Source organism: Saccopteryx bilineata, chromosome 6 (genome assembly GCF_036850765.1).
Source record: "Saccopteryx bilineata isolate mSacBil1 chromosome 6, mSacBil1_pri_phased_curated, whole genome shotgun sequence".
NCBI classification, from domain to species: Eukaryota; Metazoa; Chordata; class Mammalia; order Chiroptera; family Emballonuridae; genus Saccopteryx; species Saccopteryx bilineata.
This window is the reverse complement of record NC_089495.1, coordinates 102,243,937-102,266,568: the sequence shown is the minus strand read 5'-3', so window position 1 is coordinate 102,266,568 and position 22,632 is coordinate 102,243,937. Positions and strand designations below refer to the sequence as shown.

General features: G+C 38.2%; 1 protein-coding gene across 1 annotated transcript in view; it reads right to left on the bottom strand.

The window, feature by feature from the left end:
* Positions 1-22,632, bottom strand: part of DNAJC15 (DnaJ heat shock protein family (Hsp40) member C15) — a 69,188-nt gene that overhangs the window by 35,291 nt on the left and 11,265 nt on the right. Inside the window, exons 2-3 of the mRNA XM_066236996.1 lie at positions 7,466-7,517; positions 4,811-4,884 (exon numbers count right to left, since the gene is read on the bottom strand). Coding sequence (XP_066093093.1) covers positions 4,811-4,884; positions 7,466-7,517 — 126 coding nt within the window. The remainder of the gene's footprint in view (positions 1-4,810; positions 4,885-7,465; positions 7,518-22,632) is intronic.

Here is a 22,632-nt window from a genome sequence, read left to right as displayed (position 1 = left end):
GTGAAAGGTTCTGAAGATATCTATTAAATCGAGTTGATCTAGTGTTTCCAATAAGTCTGTTTCTTTGTTAATTTTCTTTCTTGAGGATCTATCTAATGATGTTAGTGGGGTATTGAAATCCCCTACTATTATAGTATTGCTGTTGATCTTGCCCTTTAAATCCATCAAAGTCTGCTTCATATATTTGGTTGCTCCTATATTAGGTGCATAGATATTTATAATAGTTATATCTTCCTGTTGGATTGCTCCCTTTATCATTATGTAGTGGCCTTCTTTATCTCTTACTATATCCTTTGTTTTAAAGTCCAATTTGTCTGATATAAGTATTGCTACCCCATTGCATGAAATGTTTTTTTCCATCCTTTTACCTTCAATCTATGTGTATCTTTTGTGCTAAGGTGTCTCTTGTAGACAGAATATGTATGGGTCCTGTTTTCTTATCCATGCAGCTACCCTATGTCTTTTCATTGGATCATTTAATCCATTTACATTTAGGATTATTATTGATATGTAGTTGTTTATTGCCATTTTCTTCTTTAAAGGTGTATTCCTTTTTTGCTATATTCTTTTCCCACTTTGATCTGTTTACAACAGGCCCCTTAACATTTCCTGCAGCATTGGTTTGGTTGAAATGAATTCCTTGAGTTGTTTTTTGTCTGGGAAGCTTTTTATTTCTCCTTCGATTTTAAATGATAGCCTTGCTGGATAAAGTAGTCTTGGTTGTAGGTTCTTGTTCTGCATTACTTTGAATATTTCTTGCCATTCCCTTCTGGCCTCAAGTGTTTCTGTTGAGAAGTCGGATGTCAATCTTATGGGGGCTCCTTTGTAGGTGATAACTTTTCTTTCTCTTGCATCTTTTAATATTTTCTCTTTATCGCTTAGCTTTGGTATTTTAATTGTGATGTGTCTTGGTGTTGGTTTCTTTGGGTTTCTCTTTAATGGAGTCCTTTGTGCTTCTTGGACTTGTGAGAGTTTGTTTTGCATTAATTTAGGGAAGTTTTCAGCTATGATATGATTGAACAAAGTCTCTATCCCTTGTTCTTTTTCTTCTTCTTCAGGAACCCCTATGATGCGGATGTTATTTCTCTTCATGTTGTCACAGAGATCTCTAAGAATTTCCTCTGACTTTTTGAGTCTCTTTTCTCTTTTCTTCTCTGCTTTCATGCCTTCATTCCAGTTGTCCTCCAACTCGCTAATTCGATCCTCAGCTCTATCTATCCTGTTTTTAATACCTTCCATTGTGGTCTTTATTTCTAATATTGTATTTGTCATCTCCGACTGATTCTTTTTTATACTTGCTATTTCTTTATTTATGTGTTCATAATGACCATCCATTGTTGTTCTAAGTTCCCTAAGCATCCTTACAATCATTATTTTGAACTCCGCATCTGGAAGTTTGATTATTTCCATATCACTCAGTTCATCTCCTGAAGGTGTCTCTTGTGGTTTCATTTAGATTGCATTTTTTTGTCTTATCATTGTCTGTTTTTGGGTGTTTTATTTGTAGAGTTGGTTGAGTCTAGGCTTGGTGTTATCTGCCTCCAGTTTTCAGTTGTGTTATTTCTAGGTCTTCTTGGGTTGGTATCAGCTGTTATCTGTAATCCACTTTAGGATTTGGGCCGCTTTGAAGTCTTGATTTGTTTGTTTTCTTGTAGACTATCTAACAGGTGATAGTCTTGTTTACTGATCTCAGCAGGGGGCTTCCTTGAAACTGTATCCAGGAATGCGATGGGTGTAATCTGAGAGGCCTCTGAAGGCCTCTTTAGCCAACTAATCCCTCTGGGGGCAGGTGTTTTCTCAGCTTCAGTAGGGGGAGGTGTATCTCAGATCTCCATGGAGATGTTTTCAGCTGTGTCTTGTTGCGCTGATTGGAGCTGGATAAATGTCCGGAGATCTCTGATCCAGAAGCAATTCAACTCTGTTTTGTGAAAGGTTTAGTCCCTCCCCCAGCTATGGCTGCCTCAAGCACAGATGAGTCAGCTTTTCTAGGTTGTCTCCTTCATTCCTTAGCCCCTCAGTCTGTCCCTCTCTCTTTCCTTTCCACTTGGGAGATAAGCTAGTCTTCTCAACACACTGTGCTCCCTGGTCGCCAGGCAAGTGGCTGTGAGCAGTAGTTTCTGCTCTTTTCCCTTGTGTGAGATCCCCTCTGGGCTCTCAGCCTCACTGCCCCCCCCCTCCGTTCCTGTAAGCAGGGGAGATTCAGGCGCTCTCTACCAGGTTTGTTGTGGCTTCTTCTTTGCTCCTTGGTTTTTGAGAGCTATTCTTGTAGTTCAGAGTTGGTTTTTCATGCTGATTTTTCCTAAATTGATTTGTATTCCAGTTTGGTGGTGAGAGCTGGGCGTCTGTGTGTCCGCCTACTCCGCTGCCATCTTTTTTGTCTCCCAGACCCATTTTTGACAATACTAGTTGGCCAAGGAAATGTTTAGATCCATAAAAATGAGATTATTGTAATAAGAAACAACTATATCTTCAAAAGACAAAGTGGTTATATTTTTCTAATAGAATTTCTAAGAACAGAAAGAATAGGATTCCATTAGTTTTATTATGCTATTTGATATACATTCTGAACAATATAATGGTAACATTATATTGTTATCATTTTTTGATTTTAGAGAGAGAGAGGAAAAGAAAGAAGCAAACATCAATTGTTTGTTCCACTTAATTATGTATTCATCAGTTGGTTCTTGTATGTGCCCTGACCAGGGGTCAAACCTACACCTTGGCGTATCGGGACGATGCTCTAACGAACTGAGCTACCAGGCCAGGGCCACATATTATTTTGTATTTTCTATTCATATAAACAACAGAAATCAAAATAATTTTCCTTCTAAAATTAGCATTAAATGTTGTAATGCCATATATTATCAAAGGATACGTGTATGAAATGAACCAAGTTACACAAGTCACTAGCTAATTTACTCAGTCAGTCAATAGCCTAAAATACAAAAGTCCCTCCAGACAACCATAGAAGAATTATATCATTCCACAGTCTTAAGAGAAGAAATACAATTACCATAAACTAAAAACTTTAATTATGTACAATAATCTATTTGATTTATAAAGCCACATAAGGATGATTTTAATTAGTGTTATTTCCATGAATTCTACTTAACCATAAACAATAGAAGTTCAATTTTTAAAAATTGTATTCAAGTAAAAGGACAAATTCACATATAGGAAAATAAAAGACTCAAAGGAAGATAAATGACTTGGTTTTATCCCCAAGGAAAAAAATAGGGGTAATTAGACATTAGCTGAGTCACTAATATACATTAATACTTTAAAAAGCAAGCAAACAGTACTGGTTCAAACAGCAGACTGAATAATATAGGTCATCAGCTTTCCAAAGTGACCTTGAAATAAGAAAAGAGTTAATTTAAGCAATAAAAATCTATAATAGACATAGAAATGGTCAAGTAAAAAACAGAAAGTTTAAAGAAATTCTGGAGAATTGAGAACAGATAAGATTACACCTACAAAAATATCAGAGCAGCCCCCATCAAAAGAGGAGAGAAATACTTCTCAGAGATTAAGAAAAAACACTGAAATCAGAGTCAACAAATACAAAAAGTAGTATCAGGTATTTAATTAAACCAGAACAGCAGAGACACCATTCCTAACTGCATTAATACCGATCAGAAGGAGCCTGCCACTTGCTGCTCTAGTCCTCAGGGTAAAACAGCAAATTATATGTGATGCATATTACTGTGGGTGGTAGGTCTTGAGAGAAACAAAGGAGAGTATGAACAGATCACAGATCACAACAGATCCCAGAGCACTAAGAAGGCTAGAGAGAGGGACAGCTATACCAAGTACTCTGCTCCTGGACTGTGGAGGTCCCAAACCTGCCAATGGGCTCCTTGCTTTGGGACACATAACTACTGATAGAGCCCACCTCTGTATCCACAGACCACTGTCAATGCTCTCATTCAATTACCGAAGCAGGCCTACCAAACTGCTAAGGAAGGACACATGTTAATCAACTTGGTCCTCATAAAAATAAACCAACAATCACCCTGGCTGGAGAGCGTGGCTGGCTGGTTAAAGCATCATCCAGAAGCACAGAAGTTGCTGGTCACAGGAACAAATCAATGTCTCTCTCTCTCTCTCTCTCTCTCTCTCTCTCTCACACACACACACACACACACACACACATCTTTGCCCTCTTTCTAAAGTCACTAAAATAAGTATTTAAAATAAATCAACAACCAAGGATCATCAAACATTTGAACAAATCCAACACTGGGGTACGAAAATAGAACCAAGATGAATAATTAGGCCATGCACCCAGCCCAGGCCATATACTGGTACTGGTGGATGGCCGTGGTCTACGCACTGGGCAACTGGACCATGTTCAGTTCCTTTCTTTAGCTAGAGAAAGAGCAAGCCAAGAGGTGACAAAGTAGAACAAAAAGATGTCTCATCAAATAAAATCCCTGAGCTAACTGGCCGTACTCAGCTCCTGGCATAAGGACTGGTTTATAGCGAACAATCACTAAGTGAATAAATGAATATTAATTAAACAAGCAAAATAAATTACCTCAAAGTTGATTTAATACTGCTGAAGAAATGTAATAGTAAGAAATAATTAGATGTCAAAACCAGGAAAAAAGTTAGATATAAAAATAATGGGGCCAAGAAGCTTAAAAGATTCTAAATCAATAAATGAGACCAACTCTCTGATGACATAACAAAAGAAGTAAAAGTTCCACAAAGCTGGAAAATTCAAGACAATTTATGAATTATTATCAAATATAACACTTAAACAAAAATCAAATGAGCTTTCTAACAAAAACCATCTTTAACTCACAGAAGTTGAAATCTTCTTTGCAGCCTCTGTGATTACTTGTTCTAGAGGTTTCCAGACCTGAAATATATAGCGACCTAAACAGTAACAAGAATAGAAACAAACATATTTTCTAGTCAAAGTCAATACCCAGAAGGTGCTTACCACAGTATTTATTAAACATTTATTTTCTATATGTTATTAAAAGAACTATTTCAAAATTTGTCAGTCATATTTTTCAAACTTCTAATTTATTGAATACCATTATCATAGCTATTAAATTTACCAAGTTCTAGTTTATAATTATAAAGTAAAAAAATGTGTTACATATAATACCTTACATTTCTTTTTAGTTCTTATTTTTAATTTATTGTGTTGACATGGTTTCAAGTGTCCCACTCAAGATAACATCCTCAACCCCCAGCAGCGTGCACCCAAAGCCTATGCAAAGTCTCTTTCCACTCCTGTTTCACCCTCTTTGCCCCCCACCCCCACCTCCATCCCTCCTTTCCCTCTGGGACTTGCTATCCTGTTGTCTATGTGAGCCTGTCTCTGTTTCTATTTTGTTCCTCAGTTTATTGTGTTCATTCAATTCTACATATAATGTACGTGAAATCATATGACATTTGTCTTTCTCTGCCTGGTTTATTTCACTTAGCATAATAATCTTCAGGTCCATCCATGCTGTCACAAAAGGTAAGATTCTCTTCTTTTTCACGGTTGTATAGTATTTCATTGTGTAAATGTACCACAACTTTTTTATCCGCTTGTCCACTGATGGACACTTTTGCTGTTTCCAGATCTTGGCTATTGTAAACAATGCTGCTTAATAAACATGGGGGTGCATATCTTCTTTTGATTAGTGTTTTAGGATCCTTAGGATATATTCCTAAAAGTGAGATAGCTGGGTCATTTTTAAACAATGTTATAAGTCACAAAAATAAATCTTAGTAGTCCAGAGGGCAGGCTCACAGGGAACAGATGGACAGATGTCAGAGGGAAGGGGGGAGATGGGTTATAGGATCAAAGAAGGTAAAGGGATTGGCCAAATAATATATAGACATGGACAACAGGATAGCAAGTCCCAGCGGGAAAGGAGGGGTGGAGGTGGGGGTGGGGGGCACAGAGGGTGAAACGGGAGTGGAAAGAGATTTGCATGGAGTTTGGGGGCACAACGCTGGGGGTTGAGGGTGTTATCTTGAGTGGGACACTTGAAACCATGTCAACACAATAAATTAAAAATAAGAACTAGTAGTTCCATAATAAACCGTAGATGAAGTCCTTTAGCATAAAAATATTCATGAATCTAAAATGATTTCTTTGTATTGCTTTTCACAGTGATCGCTTTGAATGTATAGTAAACAAATACTGTTTAGAATCTATACAACATAGGAGTGGCACTTGGATGTTTACTTTAACCATATATCGGGAAACCTAGTTCCAAAAAGTCTCAATGTACTTTCTCCTAAATTCTGTTATTCGGTTTTATTTGGCTCTGGAGGAGAGCTGCCTGTTATTTCCTGTTCTAGGTAGCAATGTGAATTTGGCAACAGCGTGGTCTATTCAGAATACAAACTTTAATTCTCCTCGTTTTAGAAAGACTCTGGCAAAAGTACATCTTTCTCTAATTGCAAATAAAAATCTTATATTTGAATCTGAAATAACTGTGCCTATTTTGCTATGATAATTAACACTGAAATTGTCTTATGGTTATGGGGCAAGTTTATTAGAATTCCTATTTAGACATGATATTCTTCTCAGAAACAATCAGTAATCAGTTAACTATAATTTATGTAATGAGACACAAGACCTCAATGGCATAAAGACCAAGAAAAGCTGAACCACTGATCTTCTTGATTTTAAAATTCTTATTATTAAGATGCTTTAAACAAGACTTGTACAAAATTCAATACTATACAAAATAAGACAAAAATCGTTTTTTGATCATTTTTCTATTACATCTTACTAAACTCCATATAACCACAATGGAAAGTAGCTTCACTCAAAAAGAAGATCCAATTAGTAAGACCAAATCCATGGAACTTAAGAGACACAAATGCTAAAAACACAAAAATATGTAAGTCATTATCGACAAGGAAATGCTCTAAGATTAGTAGCATTAATTAGAAAACAGCTATGCAATTTAAAACTGTAAGTACAAGAGAGAGCAATTTTGCTTTAAATCTTCATAACTATTCTTTTTGAAAAAGTGATTTTGGCAGTTTAACCAATATGTGAAAAATGAAGCAATAAATACACTACAGGTAAGAAAAATGCTCATCAGAAATAAGTGACAGCTCGGGAAGTGTGTAACCCCACTGCAAAAAGAATAAATATGGGAGAATAAAGGAACCCCATACCAATTATTCTGCTTCATGTTAAAGGTTTTTTTTATTTATAATACTCTATAGCTCAGATTTAAAAATTGCCAGAAAGAGCCACTATCATCAAGCCTAGTTTTCCTAGCTTTTGTATTGTTACTTTCTTCACCACAAAGTTTATTTAGATCTTGCTATACTGACAAATGTTCAGTGACTATAAATGGTGCAGAGAATGGGAATGTACGTCTTTAAAACCAAAAACCTCGGAATACTAAGAGTGCTTATGAATCACTATAGGAGCAACATGGACATATTTCTTCTATAACATTTATGGGTATATATCCTTTATTTGTCTTACCTGCAAATGCAAATGCTGCAACACCCAGTCCTACAGCTATCAGGCTTCTTGCCTATGGAGGAAAAAATGATAATCACTTGTAGTGTCACACTCTGGGTTTTAAAAGTAAATCATTTTTAATAACGTGAATAATTACGTTAAATACTACATTTTCTTTAAACTGTGCTGTGAATAGAACTTAAAAATCTGCTGTGTCTATGGCACTGTATCTGCTGTGCACTGTATCAGTTAACAGTGAACTTTATAAAAGGATTCTAGATTTTCATTTATTTTCCATATATTTGAATTCATACTAATTTAGAGCTTTTATATTGCCTATTGCTAAAATGTTTTCTATAAACTATTCCTTTAGTATAGGATGTAATAATATATTTATCTTCTATAAAGATAAAAGATAAAACATATTTCTTCCTCCATTATACTTGCAATACTCGGTGGCATTTGCTATATTTAAAAATTTAGAAAAACATTAGATGCATGCTTAGTAAACATATCAAACTTCCAAAAACTATTAAAAATGATAAATCAGTGGTAGTCAACCTGGTCCCTACTGCCCACTAGTGGGCATTCCAGCTTTCATGGTGGGCGGTAGCGGAGCAACCAAAGTATAAATAAAAAGACAGATTTAACTATAGTAAGTTGTTTTATAAAGATTTATTCTGCCAAACTTAGCAAAAATCCGACATAAAGTACGTGGTAAGTAATTATTATTATATGCTTTAACTTGCTATAACTCTACTTTATAAATTTTATAAAGTAAAATTACTTCCCTACTTTATAAATCACCATTACTGTGAAACTGGTGGGCGGTTAGAAAATTTTACTACTAACAGAGATACAAAAGTGGGCGGTAGGTATAAAAAGGTTGACTACTCCTGTGATAAATAATTGAAAAGCTAGTCTATTTCTACCTTTCTAGAACAATGAAATGGTGCACGGTAGATGGTAGTGCTGCTGGAAGCTGGTCCGCACTGTTGTACGCCCCGGGGCGTACAACAATGTAAAAATTTAAAACGAGAGCTGAGAATTCAGATTCTAAAGTTATGAGCTCATTCTAATAAATATCTACTTTAAATTGGTATATACTCATATTATTATAAGCATTTCAGTCTGAGGCCTCCATCTGAGAGCTTCTGCAACAGTGTGCAACAAATCCATTCCCTTCCCTAGTGAGATCACTCTAGCTCTAAAAAACTTCTGCTGCGGCGTATGGGCTTACATCTCACACCACACTCATCACTCCAGGGAAATACGTAAGTCACAACAGAAAAAGGCTTATGCAGTAGAGACTAATGGCTGCCCCCAGAATCCATCCTCCCTTTCTTCTATGGGGTCAAGAATTCCATTTTTAGTCAGACATGCATTTCCAGGCCTCCCTCAGACTTACGTATGGATACAGAAGTAGAGAATCCATAGAAATGTTTCTGTATGATTAGTGGTGTGACAGGTAAATTGATAAAAGCCAACAAATAAAAATTTTTAAGCTAGAATAATCTCCATAGGAAACAATGTATCATTTCACACTGTTGCAGAAGTTCTCAGATGAAGGGCTGAGACTGAGTGAATCACTAAAACCAAAAAGCCCTTCAGCCACCAGTCTTTGAGTTCTGCAGCGGAATACAAGTCTAAGTCCCAAATCTTTAAGGGAACACTCCTTAATGAGAAACATCAGGTGACAAAAGACATGTATGATGGTGCTCTAACTTTAATATTCAGTATGGAGGTGGCTACTGACATAGAGAAGATTTTCTGTTGAGGTATATTTTGCCATTTTCTTTTCTAATTGATTTTTAGAGAGAGAGAAAGAGAGGGAGGGAGAGAAATGGGGGAGAGAGAGAAAAACAAAAATTTGTTATTCCACTTATACATGCATTCACTGGTTGCTCATACTGACTGGGGGTCATACTTGAAAACTTGGTTTATTGGGACGATGCTCCAACCAACTGAGCTACAGGCTAGGGCTTTATTTTTGTCATTTTCTAGAGCTTCCTTGGTGCTATATCTTAGGTTTCATCTCCTTAACCCTGCCAGTAAGTCTGTTTCAGGGCTCGCAGCAGATGACCAACCACAAAGGAATGTCTGATGTCACAAGCCGAGAAGTCCTGGATGACTGAAACCCCACAGCCCTTCCCACTCCCCCTCCCCAAAACCCTTAAAACCCAGGTCCCAGGCTGTGCCTGGAGCTTGACTCACCCATGTGAGTCAGCCTGGCCGGGTTCCTTTCTTCCTTTCTATAAAGCCTGTTACTCTGGTCTTTTCGGACTCCCATGGATTCTAACACTACAGATATTGATCAACTTACGATCCATGCAACTTACAACCATTCAACTTTATGACCACAATCGCTAGCCACGACTGCTCCCCGTCTGGCAGCCCAAGCGTTGCCCAGCGGGGCGTACAACAGTGCAGACCAGCTTCCGGCAGCACTACCATCTCCCGTGCACCATTTCAACTGTTATCCCAGTCTTGGTACAGCAATTTATGTTTTGTGTCTTGGATACTTTACATCTAACCCTTCCCAATATGTCTACCAAGAAGAAATTATCTTTGTCTTTGACTTAAAGATTTTTTTTTTTTTTGTATTTTTCTGAAGCTGGAAACGGGGAGAGACAGTCAGACTCCCGCATGCGCCCGACCGGGATCCACCGGCTCTGCCCACCAGGGGGCGATGCTCTGCCCACCAGGGGGCGATGCTCTGCCTCTCTGGGGCGTCGCTCTGCAGCGACCAGAGCCACTGTAGCGCCTGGGGCAGAGGCCAAGGAGCCATCCCCAGCGCCCGGGCCATCTTTGCTCCAATGGAGCCTTGGCTGCGGGAGGGGAAGAGAGAGACAGAGAGGAAGGAGGGGGTGGGGGTGGAGAAGCAAATGGGCGCTTCTCCTATGTGCCCTGGCCGGGAATCGAACCCGGGTCCCCCGCACACCAGGCTGACGCTCTACCGCTGAGCCAACCGGCCAGGGCCCTGACTTAAAAGATTTTTATAACATCATTTCACAGTACTATATATATAGTCTACTCAACTTACGACCAAATCGTGTTAGGACCAGTCTGTCGAAACCAATCGTGGTCATAAGTCGAGCACTACCTGTATATATTTTGAATTCTCCAGTGTTACCTTCAGTTGGTTCATGGTAAGGACTCTAAGTCTAACCAAACTACTCAACTGCTTCATGTGTGAAATTACTCATCTTCCTAACAAACTTGTTTAGTTTTTCATCTGACTAGAAATATTGACCTTTGTCTCCCAGCTCTAACCTATTTTTAGATTTTCAGCTTGAATCTGCCACAGATTAGGAGAAGTCAATAACAATATGAAAAAATGAACATACATCAAGAATATACGGAATTCCTCAATATTAAAAATAAGACAACCAGATTTAAAAATGGGCAAAGACTAGGTCAGGGACTTCATTAAAAACAACAATCAACAACAACAAAAAAACTTAAATGACTAATAAACATATGAAAAGGTGCTCAACTTCAAAAGTAGGGGCTACCAACGATCACAACAACAAAAACAAAATGGTGTAGAAGTTTTCATGACAGAATACAAAGACCTCTGGTCTTTATGGAACTTTTCTAGTCCATGGGTGAATCATAGGTGTTAAGCAACCATACTTCCACTTCCTAGCATTACTCTGAGGATAAAATGTAACAATATGTGTGAGGGACTTAGCACAGTGGCTTGGCACATGGTAAAAACAACTAGCTATTATTAAATATAAGAGGCATGAATATGAATAATGTATACCATTAAATTTGCCTAAGAAAATTCATAGAAGTGGTTTTTGAAGTAGACTTTAGAAAATGAATTGGTTTTCTCTAGATTAAATAATCCAAATTTCTACATTATAAAAAATGCATTTCAAAAATATAAAGTCTTAAAAAGTTATCCTTTAACAATTATTGTATCAATAGTTGCCTCTATAATTCCAAAGGGATTTTTATTTTAAGGTATTTATATCAGAAACATTAAACTATGAGGCATTTGCTCATTTTTCATTTTAATCTAACAGTATCTAAGGCTAAATCGAGTTTAACCATGAAAATTCTGTTAAAATCAACAAGTAAGCATTAAACACTGCTGATTATTCTCCATTTGCTCCTCCAGATACATTCTCCACCCTTCTTTGACTTGTCCTGCACCTCTGCCTCCCCTTGTCTTTAAGGATAACATTATCCTGCCTTTACTTGCTCTCTTGCTTCTGGTTGGGTTTTGCCATCAGAGGAAGTGTGGAACAGAACACAATACTCAGGCTACCAATCCCAGGGGAGGAGACCAAACACTTCTGCCCATTGTATCTTGGTGTTGAGGTTGCCACGCAAAACACAACACAGTCAAGTACTGGACAGAATCATGCTTTACTCACACAGAGAAGAGACAGGAAGATCAACTCCAATCGATTGCATGGGTCCCTTATAGCTAGTGGGTGCCCCGGCAGTGGACTAAAGGAAACAGGTCTGGGAGCATGCTCTAGTGCTGCAGTAGAAAGACCCTACCCCTCTCGCCTCCACTCCAGATTATCTCTGAGTGTAAAATGCTGAAAGCTAGGGCATGCCTGAGACCCAATAACTATGCCTTAAGCAGAACAAGACCACTCACAGAGCCTGAAACAGGGAATGACAGTCCCACAAAGGTAATAAGCCCAGCACAGTCAGTGTGGCTCCTCATCTATTAGTAAGGAACACTGCCTTTCCCAAGAGAAAATGTCAACAGAAAAGCAAAGGGTGGAAGGAGAAAGAAATAATGGCACAATTTATTCTCTGCTATGTGTCCTCTTTAGCCATAGCTTCTGTTTAGTGCAGGGGTCCCCAAACTACAGCCTGCAGGCCACATGTGGCCCCTGAGGCCATTTATCTGGCCCCCACCGCACTTCTGGAAGGGGCACCTCTTTCATTGGTGGTCAGCGAGAGGAGCATAGTTCCCATTGAAATACTGGTCAGTTTGTTGATTTAAATTTACTTCTTCTTTATTTTAAATATTGTATTTGTTCCTGTTTTGTTTTTTTACTTTAAAATAAGATATGTGCAGTGTGCATAGGGATTTGTTCCTAGTTTGTTTGTTTTTATAGTCCGGCCCTCCAATGGTCTGAGGGACAGTGAACTGGCCCCCTGTGTAAAAAGTTTGGGGACCCCTGGTTTAGTGGTTCCTCTTCCATGTCTATAACTCTTGAGTTCTGGAACCAAATTCCCATCCTCTTTCCCCTTTGCCTGAGTGTTGCTAGTCCCTGATGTATTACTCATCATCCCTTTCTGATTACCTAAACCATGCCCACACCTCTGCAAATAGTCCTTCAGTTAGCAGAGATAGCTAGATGTTAGGGAAGGGAGCAAAGGAAGTCAGACATTAAAAAGACTGATACTTCACTAGGAAGTTACAACTTCACACACTCCCCAGGGCAGATGCTGCTGCGCCTGTAACCAATCCCTTCAAGCAGGCAGGGCTGTCTGGTCATTACCAGGGGAGGAAAAACAATAAAGGAGAAATTCCTCTGCTGGGCACGTGTGCAGTAGGAGCTAAGATGGTGACCACAGAGCTGTCTGTCGGACCTGGGGAAAGGATGAATTGGTTAGGAGGAGGACCAGCAGAAACCAGGAAAGACTGGAGAGTTGACTGATTAGTTTGAAAAGAGCCTAGTCTTCCCAAACCATGAGATAATGGGACATTGGAAACCTGTGAGCAGCCTTGCATTTCAACTCCAAGTAAATCTTACTAGAATCCCCATAGGTGGGTCTCTGGAATGCTTTCCTTCCAATTCCATGAAAGAGCCTCATTTCCACTGGCGTCACCTTCATTAAACTATCTTAAAAAAAAAAAAGTCATCTGTATGGCCAGTAGTCACGATTGCCACTGCCATTCACATGCAGGTTCTCACTAAATTCGGGCAGATGGTAAAGAAACAGTGGAACCAAAAAATGGTGGGCCATTCCTTTATTCAAGTCTCGCACCAGCCGACGAGCAAACACACAGGGCTCCCAAAGCCAGTGACGCATTCTCCGGTTCTACAACCAGGAGAATCTTCTCTGGGTTCTCCTAGAATCAAAGGCCCCACCAGTCTTATTGGAGCTCGCAAAGCCCCTCAGCTCTGGTTCCCCATCTGCACACCTTCTCTTTCCCTGCCTCTTTCTTTCTCCTTCTCCTTCTGAAAAATTGGCTGCTTCTTCAGCACCCTGCACTCTCTCTGCTCTCACTCTGCAAACATGGTTTCCTTCTGTCTCTTTCCCTTCCTCTTTCTCTCTTCTTCAAAACTTTCTAGTGTGAAAACCTCTCCTCCAGCAAACATTAGCAAAACAATGGCCCTTCCAAAGCAGGAAGGTAATCTGCAATTACACAGACCACATATACCTGGCACTGCCCAGCCCCCAATGCAAAGTATAAGTGAGCAAACATATACATCATATTTTACAAACTTACTTGACCAACATCATCTGATTGTTACTACCAGGCCCCTCACTGATACAAACATCACACTATACACCGGTCACTATACTGTGTACAAGACATGCAGGAGCATGGGACAAGGGAAGGCTAACATCAGATGAGTCCTTTGTAGGACCTCCAACATAGTGGGCCTCCAATGTTTACATAATCTCCCAAAGACCTTTACTTTTATCTTTACTATAACATTTATTGCACTAATAGTTCAGGGTTGTCTCCTTTCGTTTTTCTAGATTTCAAGAGCTTTTTAAAAATGACATCTCTAGACCATCACCACAGAAAACCACAAATATATCCTGAAAGCCCTTCAATCCATAAGCCCCAACATAAGAACCCCTGAAATAAATTTAAACAAGCAAGCAAGTCTAAGAGGGCATCTGTTGGTCAAATAAGTTTGTAAAATACGATTTTTATGTTTGCTTGCTTATATCAATAGTTCGCATTGGAGGCTGGGCAGCGCCAGGATATGTGGTCTGTGAAATTGCAAATTACCTTCCCGCTTCAGAAGGGCCATTATTTTGCTAATGTCTGCTGAAGGAAAAGTTTTCACAACAGAAAAGTTTTGAAAAGTGAAAAAGAAGGAGATGAGGGAGAGAAGGAGGACTCTCCTGGTTGTGGAACAGGGGAGGTGTCAGTGGCTTTGGGAGCCGAGTGAAAAGGAAGTATTTTCCCTGAGTGTTTGCTCGTCGGCCGGTGTGAGACTTTAATAAAGGAATGGCCCACCATTTCTGGTTCCACTGTTCCTTTACTGTCTGCCCGAATCCAGTGAGAACCTGCATGTGCATGGCCAGGACTACTGGCCTTACAGCATCTTATTCACCTTTGCGCTCCTAGAGCAAGACCTGACATATATATTCATTCTTAATTCTTCCAGCAATACAAGAAAAGTAATGTTGATTCCAGAACTAACCTGTATTTCTAAAGACCATATAGAAGGATACAGAAGGCCCTGCCACCTTTAAAAACAAACAAAAACCCAAATTAGGTGGACCACTGGAGCAAAAAAGGAAGTTCGATAAATGACTAAAAACTATGCAATCAAAACCTTTGTTATCCACACTGAGAAAACAAAGTATAGCACAGCTAATCAAAAACTCATTTCCTTGCTGGAATTAAAATTCCTTATTGGAAGGGTATTGTACCTGAACTATTTCTTTTAATGTATTTTTAATTAACTTGATATTAAAATAGTTTATATTTTTTAGCATAAACAATTGATAACAAACAAAAATATATTATTTAGAAGCTGAACCCAACTTGAAATTAAAAAAAAAATACAAAATACAATCTGTTCTACACAAACAGACTTTGTACTCGGAAATGAGAATAAAGGTCCTCTTAAAGTTTTCCATGAAAACACTAAGGCTGTTACATATAAGCAATTAAGCTAAAACTTTACACTTAACTGTCACAGAATAGGAATATAATTTGTTTCCCAGAAAGAAAAAAATGTGTACATACTACCTAACATTTTTTCACTCATGAAAGTCATTGGTTTGTGTTTATATTTTTCAGGCACAAATTTAGAAAGTTCTAAAACAGTTAAGTTCCTCCGACGCTCACATATGTGAATGACCCAAGCAGAGAAGAGAAACTAACTGCAGATGTAGAAACTGGCAGTACAAAACAGTCAGTCTGAAACCTGAGCAGGCAGTTCACACAGAGCTCTTGACCTAACCTTTATCTGAATTTTTAAAAGTAAAATAACATCTAAGACATAATGGAGCTTTTAAATAACTTTGGCCTAATTGTGTTAATAGATTAGATCATCAACATCTTTTCTATTTTACTTCTGTGAAAGAAATTTTCCCATATGCTACATTTAAACTCCAGTATTGTATTCTCAAGCTACAGGCTCTGTTTCATTTCTTTTACATATGCAACATAGTATTTGACTGAGTGGTAAGCACAAAAATGTACTTCGATTTTTAGTTTGAATGTTTTTAAACATGATGCTTTAAAACTAAATTGCCAGTAAGAGGATGACAAAAATGACATTGGAAAGGCAATTTAAATACAAAATGGTGAATCAGGCACAGTGTTAGTACCACAAGTACAGTCATTTTCTACCAACTAGACCATAACCAAGGTAAATGTCTAAAATTGCTCCAGCAACTAGACTGACATCCTGGTACATTTGTGAATATACAGAAAGTAGAGAAATGCTGTAATTTCTTTGACTTAGAAAAATTAGAATATGTGCTGAAATAAAATTAGGCAATGTGATTTTTGGGTAAATGAGTTTGTAAAATTTGTATTTTTTTAGTTTGCTCACTTTTATTGTTAGAAAATGGCACTGGGCAGAACCAGGTATATGTGGTCTGTGAAATTACACATTATCTTCTGGCTTGGGAAGGGCCATTGTTTTTGCTAATGTTTGCTGGAGGAGAGGTTTTAGCATGAGAAAGTTTTGAAGAGAGAGAGAAGAGGCAAAAAGAAGCCATATTTGCAGAGAGAGAGGGGAGAGAATGCAGAGTGCTGAAGAGAAGCCATGTTGGCAGAGAGAGAGAAGGTGTACAGATGGGGAACCAGAGCTGAGGGGCTTTGGGAGCCCTACTGAGGCTTGTGGGGGTCTTTGATTCTAGGAGGAAGCAGAGAAGATTCTCCTGGTTGTGGAACTGGAGAATGCATCAGTGGCTTTGGGAGCCCTAAGTGAAAGGGAAGTGTTTTCCCTGTGTGTTTGCTGGTCGGCCAGTGCGAGACTTTAATAAAGGAATGGCCCACCATTTTTTGCCTCCACTGTTTCTTTACCATCTGCCCGAATTCAGTGAGAACCTGCAGGGCCATGATGGCGGCGGCCCCTGGCCATACAATGATTTAAAAAGAAAAGTATGCGTTTACCCTCACATGGGCCCAAGCTAAAAGCCACAGGTGTCACGCATATGTAGGAGACAGTGAATGATAAATGTCAAGGTGTTTTTCTTCTTCTTTTTTTAATATTTACAAGATTGCCTTGGGCAAATTATAGTTTTGAAACATTTTCTTTGAAGATTCAGATGTATACAGGTTAGAAAAATAGCTAACATTTTCTAGGTCTGCAGAAGATCGAAATAAATTCATATATATATAATTATATATATCATATAGTACAAAATTAGACTAGCACATACTCAGAACAAGCTGATCTTTCTAGAAGTATGTTGCACATATATACTTAAAAAATGGATCAGTTACAAATCAGGCACATTCTACTTCCAAATTCTTTTACAGTTGGTCCAGATTGGAGTTTGGTAAGTGGTCGTCTACATAAGGAAAATAAAAAACATCGTGTTTATACCAAATATGTAAATTCAGTTTCTAACAATCTCATTATGGTCCCCATGGAAAACAAAGATGATATATATGTACATAACAAATTCATGTGATATAGATCCATGATATTTAAGTTTTTAAAATGCATGCATTTATATTTGTCAAAACTACCATAAAGCATAGTTCTCACTGTATTCCCTTCATCCAGCCATCACAATGCATGAATAATTTACCATATTTCCCCATGTATAAGATACACATTTTTCCAAAAATTTGGGATCTAAAAACTGGGTGCGTCTTATACAATGATTATAGATTTTTTTAACTTGCATGTCCAGCTTTTTCGCGCTTATTTTTGTGCTCATTGTTGAAGACAGTGATTCGTCATCAGACACAGATGAGGACAGCTAATGGTCCAGGCATATGCATGACAGCACTAGTACAGCAATAGCAAAGGGTAAATTCTCAGCAAAATCATTGGTTGGTTTCAGAATGGTGGGAGAGTTACCATCTATAAATTGGCAATATGAATATCTATGCTGTAGGATGCTTATAATGATTGATGAGATAAGGTTATAAAAATAACCAGCACACTGACCAATGTGGCACATAGTCTGTTAGTCCTTTCTTCACTCACACATCTTCCTACTCGCACTCCTTTCTGTTTGTTCTGCTGATTCCTCCTGGAAAATCCTACTTTCTCATCAAGAAACAGCTTCAAGGTCAATTCTCAGTAAAGCTTTCCTTGCCCACCTACTCACCGAGGTAAAACTCGTCAGTGTCCGACAGCACTAAACAGTACTCTCCATCATAACATACAGTATATTATTTAATAATGGTTTACCTATTTCAAATCCCTTATAAAATGTGAGCTTCTGGAAGTAGACTGTGGATTTCAGATCTTTGGATTTCCAAAATAGTACCTGGCACAGAGGGCATTTCAAAAAAGTTTGTGTCATAGAATAAAAATGGTCTTAAAAAGCTTCCCTACCATTCAGATGCCTCTGTGTCCTATAGTGGTGTCCGCCTGTGACTAGAATTATGTTTAGAAATGAAAAAATGTAATGAACAATGATAGTCAATCTTAATTAATATACTAACATGTAATCATATCTCAAAGTATCCTGGACCAGATAAATATATGCAAAAGTCTCAAGGAAGACAAAGAAAATGATGTTAAGGGCCTCGTGTCAGGTAAATTTATTATAAAAATGAAACAAAGACAATCCACAGTACAAAAGTACAAAGGGATAACTGATTTGTTAAACAATAAACTCCCAATAAAAAATGGTAATTTAGCCTGACCTGTGCTGGTGCAGTGGATAAAGCGTCGACCTGGAAATGCTGAGGTCGCCGGTTTAAAACCCTGGGCTTGCCTGGTCAAGGCACATATGGGAGTTGATGCTTCCAGCTCCTCCCCCCCTTCTCTCTCTGTCTCTCCTCTCTCTCTCTCTCTCTCTCTCTCTCTCTCTCTCTGTCTCTCCCTCTCCTCTCTAAAAAAAAAAAAATGAATAAATAAAAAAAAATGGTAATTTATCAAGTAGCCATTTGGAGGCTATAGCCTATCACAGATTGGCTGACTGATTTCAATAAACACTTAGTATCTATATGCCAATCACAACTCTAAGTCCTAGGGATATATCAGACAAAATCCCTATCCTTGTGAAGTGACTTTTAACCTGAAATTGAAAGCAAATAATAAGTAAGAAAAATATACACTAGAGAATGGGCTATAGAGAAAAATTAAGCAAGCAAAGGAAGTACTGTGAGAGTGGGCAAATTCAGATACAGCGGGCAGGGAAAGCTTCACTGTAAAGGTGCCTTTCGGAAAAAAACAAACATGCCTGACAAGGCGGTGGCACAGTGGATAGAGCATCAGATTGGAACATGGAGGACCCAGGTTTGAAGCCCAGAGGTCGCAGGACTGAGCACGGGCTCACTATCTTGAGTGCAGGCTCATAGACATGACCCCATGGTCGCTGGCTAGAGCCCAAAGGTTGAAGCCCAAGGTTGCTGGCTTGAGCCCAAGGTCACTGGCTTGAGCAAGGGGTCACTTGCTTTGCTGTAGCCCCCTGGTCAAGGCACATAAGAGAAGCAATCAATGAACGACTAAGGAGACTAAGGAGCTGCAACAAAGACTCGATGGTTCTCATCTCTCCCTTCCTGTCTGTCTATCCCTATCTGTCCCTCTCTCTGTCTCTATCACAAAAAGCAAAAAAAACAATCAAACAAGAAAATGAAGAAGCCAGCCCAACACATACATATAGACATTGCAGGGGGAGAAAAAAGAACAAGTTTGAACCTAGTATACTTGGACATAACTAGGAGGCTGGCGTGCATAGAGCAGAATATAAGAAGAGGTAAAAATGATTAGGAAATTAGGTCAGAAAGGTAACATGGGGAGCAGACCATGTCAGACCTTAGGGGTTAGTATAGGAATGTTTGGGCAGAGGTTTAAGATGGTCTTATTTTGAATTCTAAAATGATCACTAGTTGTTGTGTCGAAAATAGACATGTCAAAGGCAGAGGCATGAAGGTGTGTTAGGATCTATTAAATTGGCCTGACCTGTGATGGTGCAGTAAATAAAGATTCAATGTGGAATGCTGAGGTTGCCACTTTGAAACCCCAGGCTTGCCTGGTCAAGGCACAAATGGAAGTTGATGCTTCCTGCTCCTCCCCTCTTCTCTTCTCTCTTTCTCTCTCCTCTCTAAAATGAATAAATAAAATCTTAAAAAAAAAAAGAAATCTATTAAAATAATCCAAGAGATACTGTTTGGACCAGTCATTACTGATGGAGATGGGGAAAAGTGATCAAATCTGGCTCTGAAAATAAAGCCAACAAGATTTGTTGAGAGATGAGATAGGAAGTATGAGAGAAAGAGAAAAATTGGTGTTCATTAACAGATGAATAAAGAAAATGTAAAATATAATGAAATTCACAGAAGCAGAGATAAGAATGATGGTTGCTAGGAGCTGGAAGTAGGGGAAATGGGATGATGTTGGTCAAATTTTGTTATAAGAAAATAAGTTTTGTATTTCAAATTTCCTAAGAGAATATATCTTAAGTGATCTTACCACACACAAACAGCAACATACACACAAGGTAACTATGAGGTGAAGAATGTGTTAATTAGCTTGACCATGGTATCACTTAATAATGTGTATGTATATCAACTCATATTGTACACCTTAAATATGTACAATGTTTATTTGTCAATTATACTTCCATAAAACCTGGGTAGCTCAGCTGGATAGAGCATCATCCTGACATGCCAAGGTTGCAGGTTCAAGCCCTGGTCGGGTACATACAAGAATCAACCAATGAGTGCATGAGTAAGTGGAACCACAGATAAATGTTTCTCCCTAAATCAATAAAAATAAATAAAATGTAAGCCTGCGGGGTGAGGGATGGATGCCAAAGTCACTGCCTTAATGGAGTTGCGTTTTCCTGAAAGGAAAGACTATGAGAGGACTGGGGGCTGGGGCACTGGAGAAGGGAGGTCATAAGACTCTTGTGGACTTTTCTAAAAACATGCCATTATGAGATGACAAGTAAAAGTCCAAGCACAGCATTTTATATATACAGTTTCATACCTATTCAGTGCAGTTTGATGTGGGCTCATGCAGATTTTTTTAGGGCTCCTTAGGTAGCTCTCCCATATAGCTTCTACAAACTTGTTACTGACTGATGGCCTACCAGAACAGGGTTTCTCCACCAAACTGCCGGTTTCCTTCAACTGCTTATCCCACCGAGTAATGTTATTCCTATGTGGTGGCACTTCGTTATAAACGCGCCGATATTCACGTTGCACTTTGGTCACGGATTCGAATTTAACAAGCCACAGAACACATTGAACTTTCCTCTGTACCATCCACATCTCGACTGACATGGCTGTGGGCTACTCCGCTGTGTACACAGTGTTACGTCATCATCTGCACATGTGCACATGCTGCCACATCATCCTACAGAAACTGGGAGGGTTTTCCTTTTATTTGGTGCAGATTTCACATTTCTATCATCTTTTGTTGCTTTCCTGTGACCGGTCAAAAGTGCACCATGACTTTACGGACACACTGTATATGACGATTTCATCTACTAGCAGAAAAGAAGAATGAGCAGGTTGTCTCAAAAAGCATTCTTTCTTTATTTTGCAGTGACTCAATTCTCAAGGGTTAATCACAAGCAAATCACTTTCTGCTGAACTCAGTGTTTTATGCTGCCTTATTATTTGGCTCAATTTCTAGAAAGAAAGCTCTTTGAATTTAAACAACAGCAAGAGGAAGAGAGAAAAGAAAACTAACAAGAAAGACTGTAGGCAAATCAGCAGAATTTGGAAGAAGGACAAGAGGGGAATTTATACTGAAGAAAAAGTGTCAGAAATGATAAAATGACTTTAGCAAGAGAAATTTTATAATTATCCTTCTCTAAAATTTCCAAGACTAGCTGATACGACTTTCACAGATTTTCCTATCTAAATTGGACCGACCACATTAATCTACCTGGCCCTTACCATTATTATTACATTGCCAAAAACAAATACATTTGAACTTGTCTTAAAATACCAATTCCCATGAAAACCTTAAATTAAGTAAAAAGAAAAGGCAAAGCTAACTTATATTTGCTCCACTTCAAAGTCACTTATTTTAAACTGCAGGCAAGCATTAATTTCTACAGCAAGACTAGAGAATAAATAGGAGGGCAAAACAAAAACAGGCAGAAAACAAAATGAAAAGCCAAACATAATAAGAAACAAAACTCTTAGGCTTATGACAAAGGAGTACTTTTCCACTCTCTAATATAATTAACAAAAATTCTCCAAACTTCAATCCTTGCTATACACAATGATTTCTTAAAAATAATCTTTTAAGTACTGTTTTGCATTTATTTAATGACCCACCGATATATATAACTACAATGTAAAAAAATTATCCTAGAAAAAAAATCAGAAAAGTGCACAGATTTATCCACACTACATTATCTTTAAAATAAAAACTGGAAACAATTTGAATACCTGAAAGTAGGGGAATAAATAAAGTAGGACATATTTGAAAGATGCATTGACAATTAAATAATAGGTATACTAAAGAATGTTTACAGACAATAAATGTTATATAATGAAAGCATAAAAGCAGATTATAATGAAATGCACAACATATGCACACAGAAAAATTAAAAAATTATATAAACCGAAATGTTAACCATAGTTACATATTCTTTATGCCTTTTATCATTAGAACTTCTTTGGATTACATATCAAAGTAATACAAGCTTGAAATGTGGCTCTCTGCATGTCCACTCCTTAACCTTGGCTAAGTTACTTAACTTCTAAGATACCTACTTCCTCAGAATTTTTATAAATGTCCTAAGTTTTATTGATGTCCTAGTTCATACACATTACCTAATATTTTTCATGTGCTAAACATTCAGTAAATTGTAGTTATTATAGTTACCATATGATATTATTATATAACTGATTC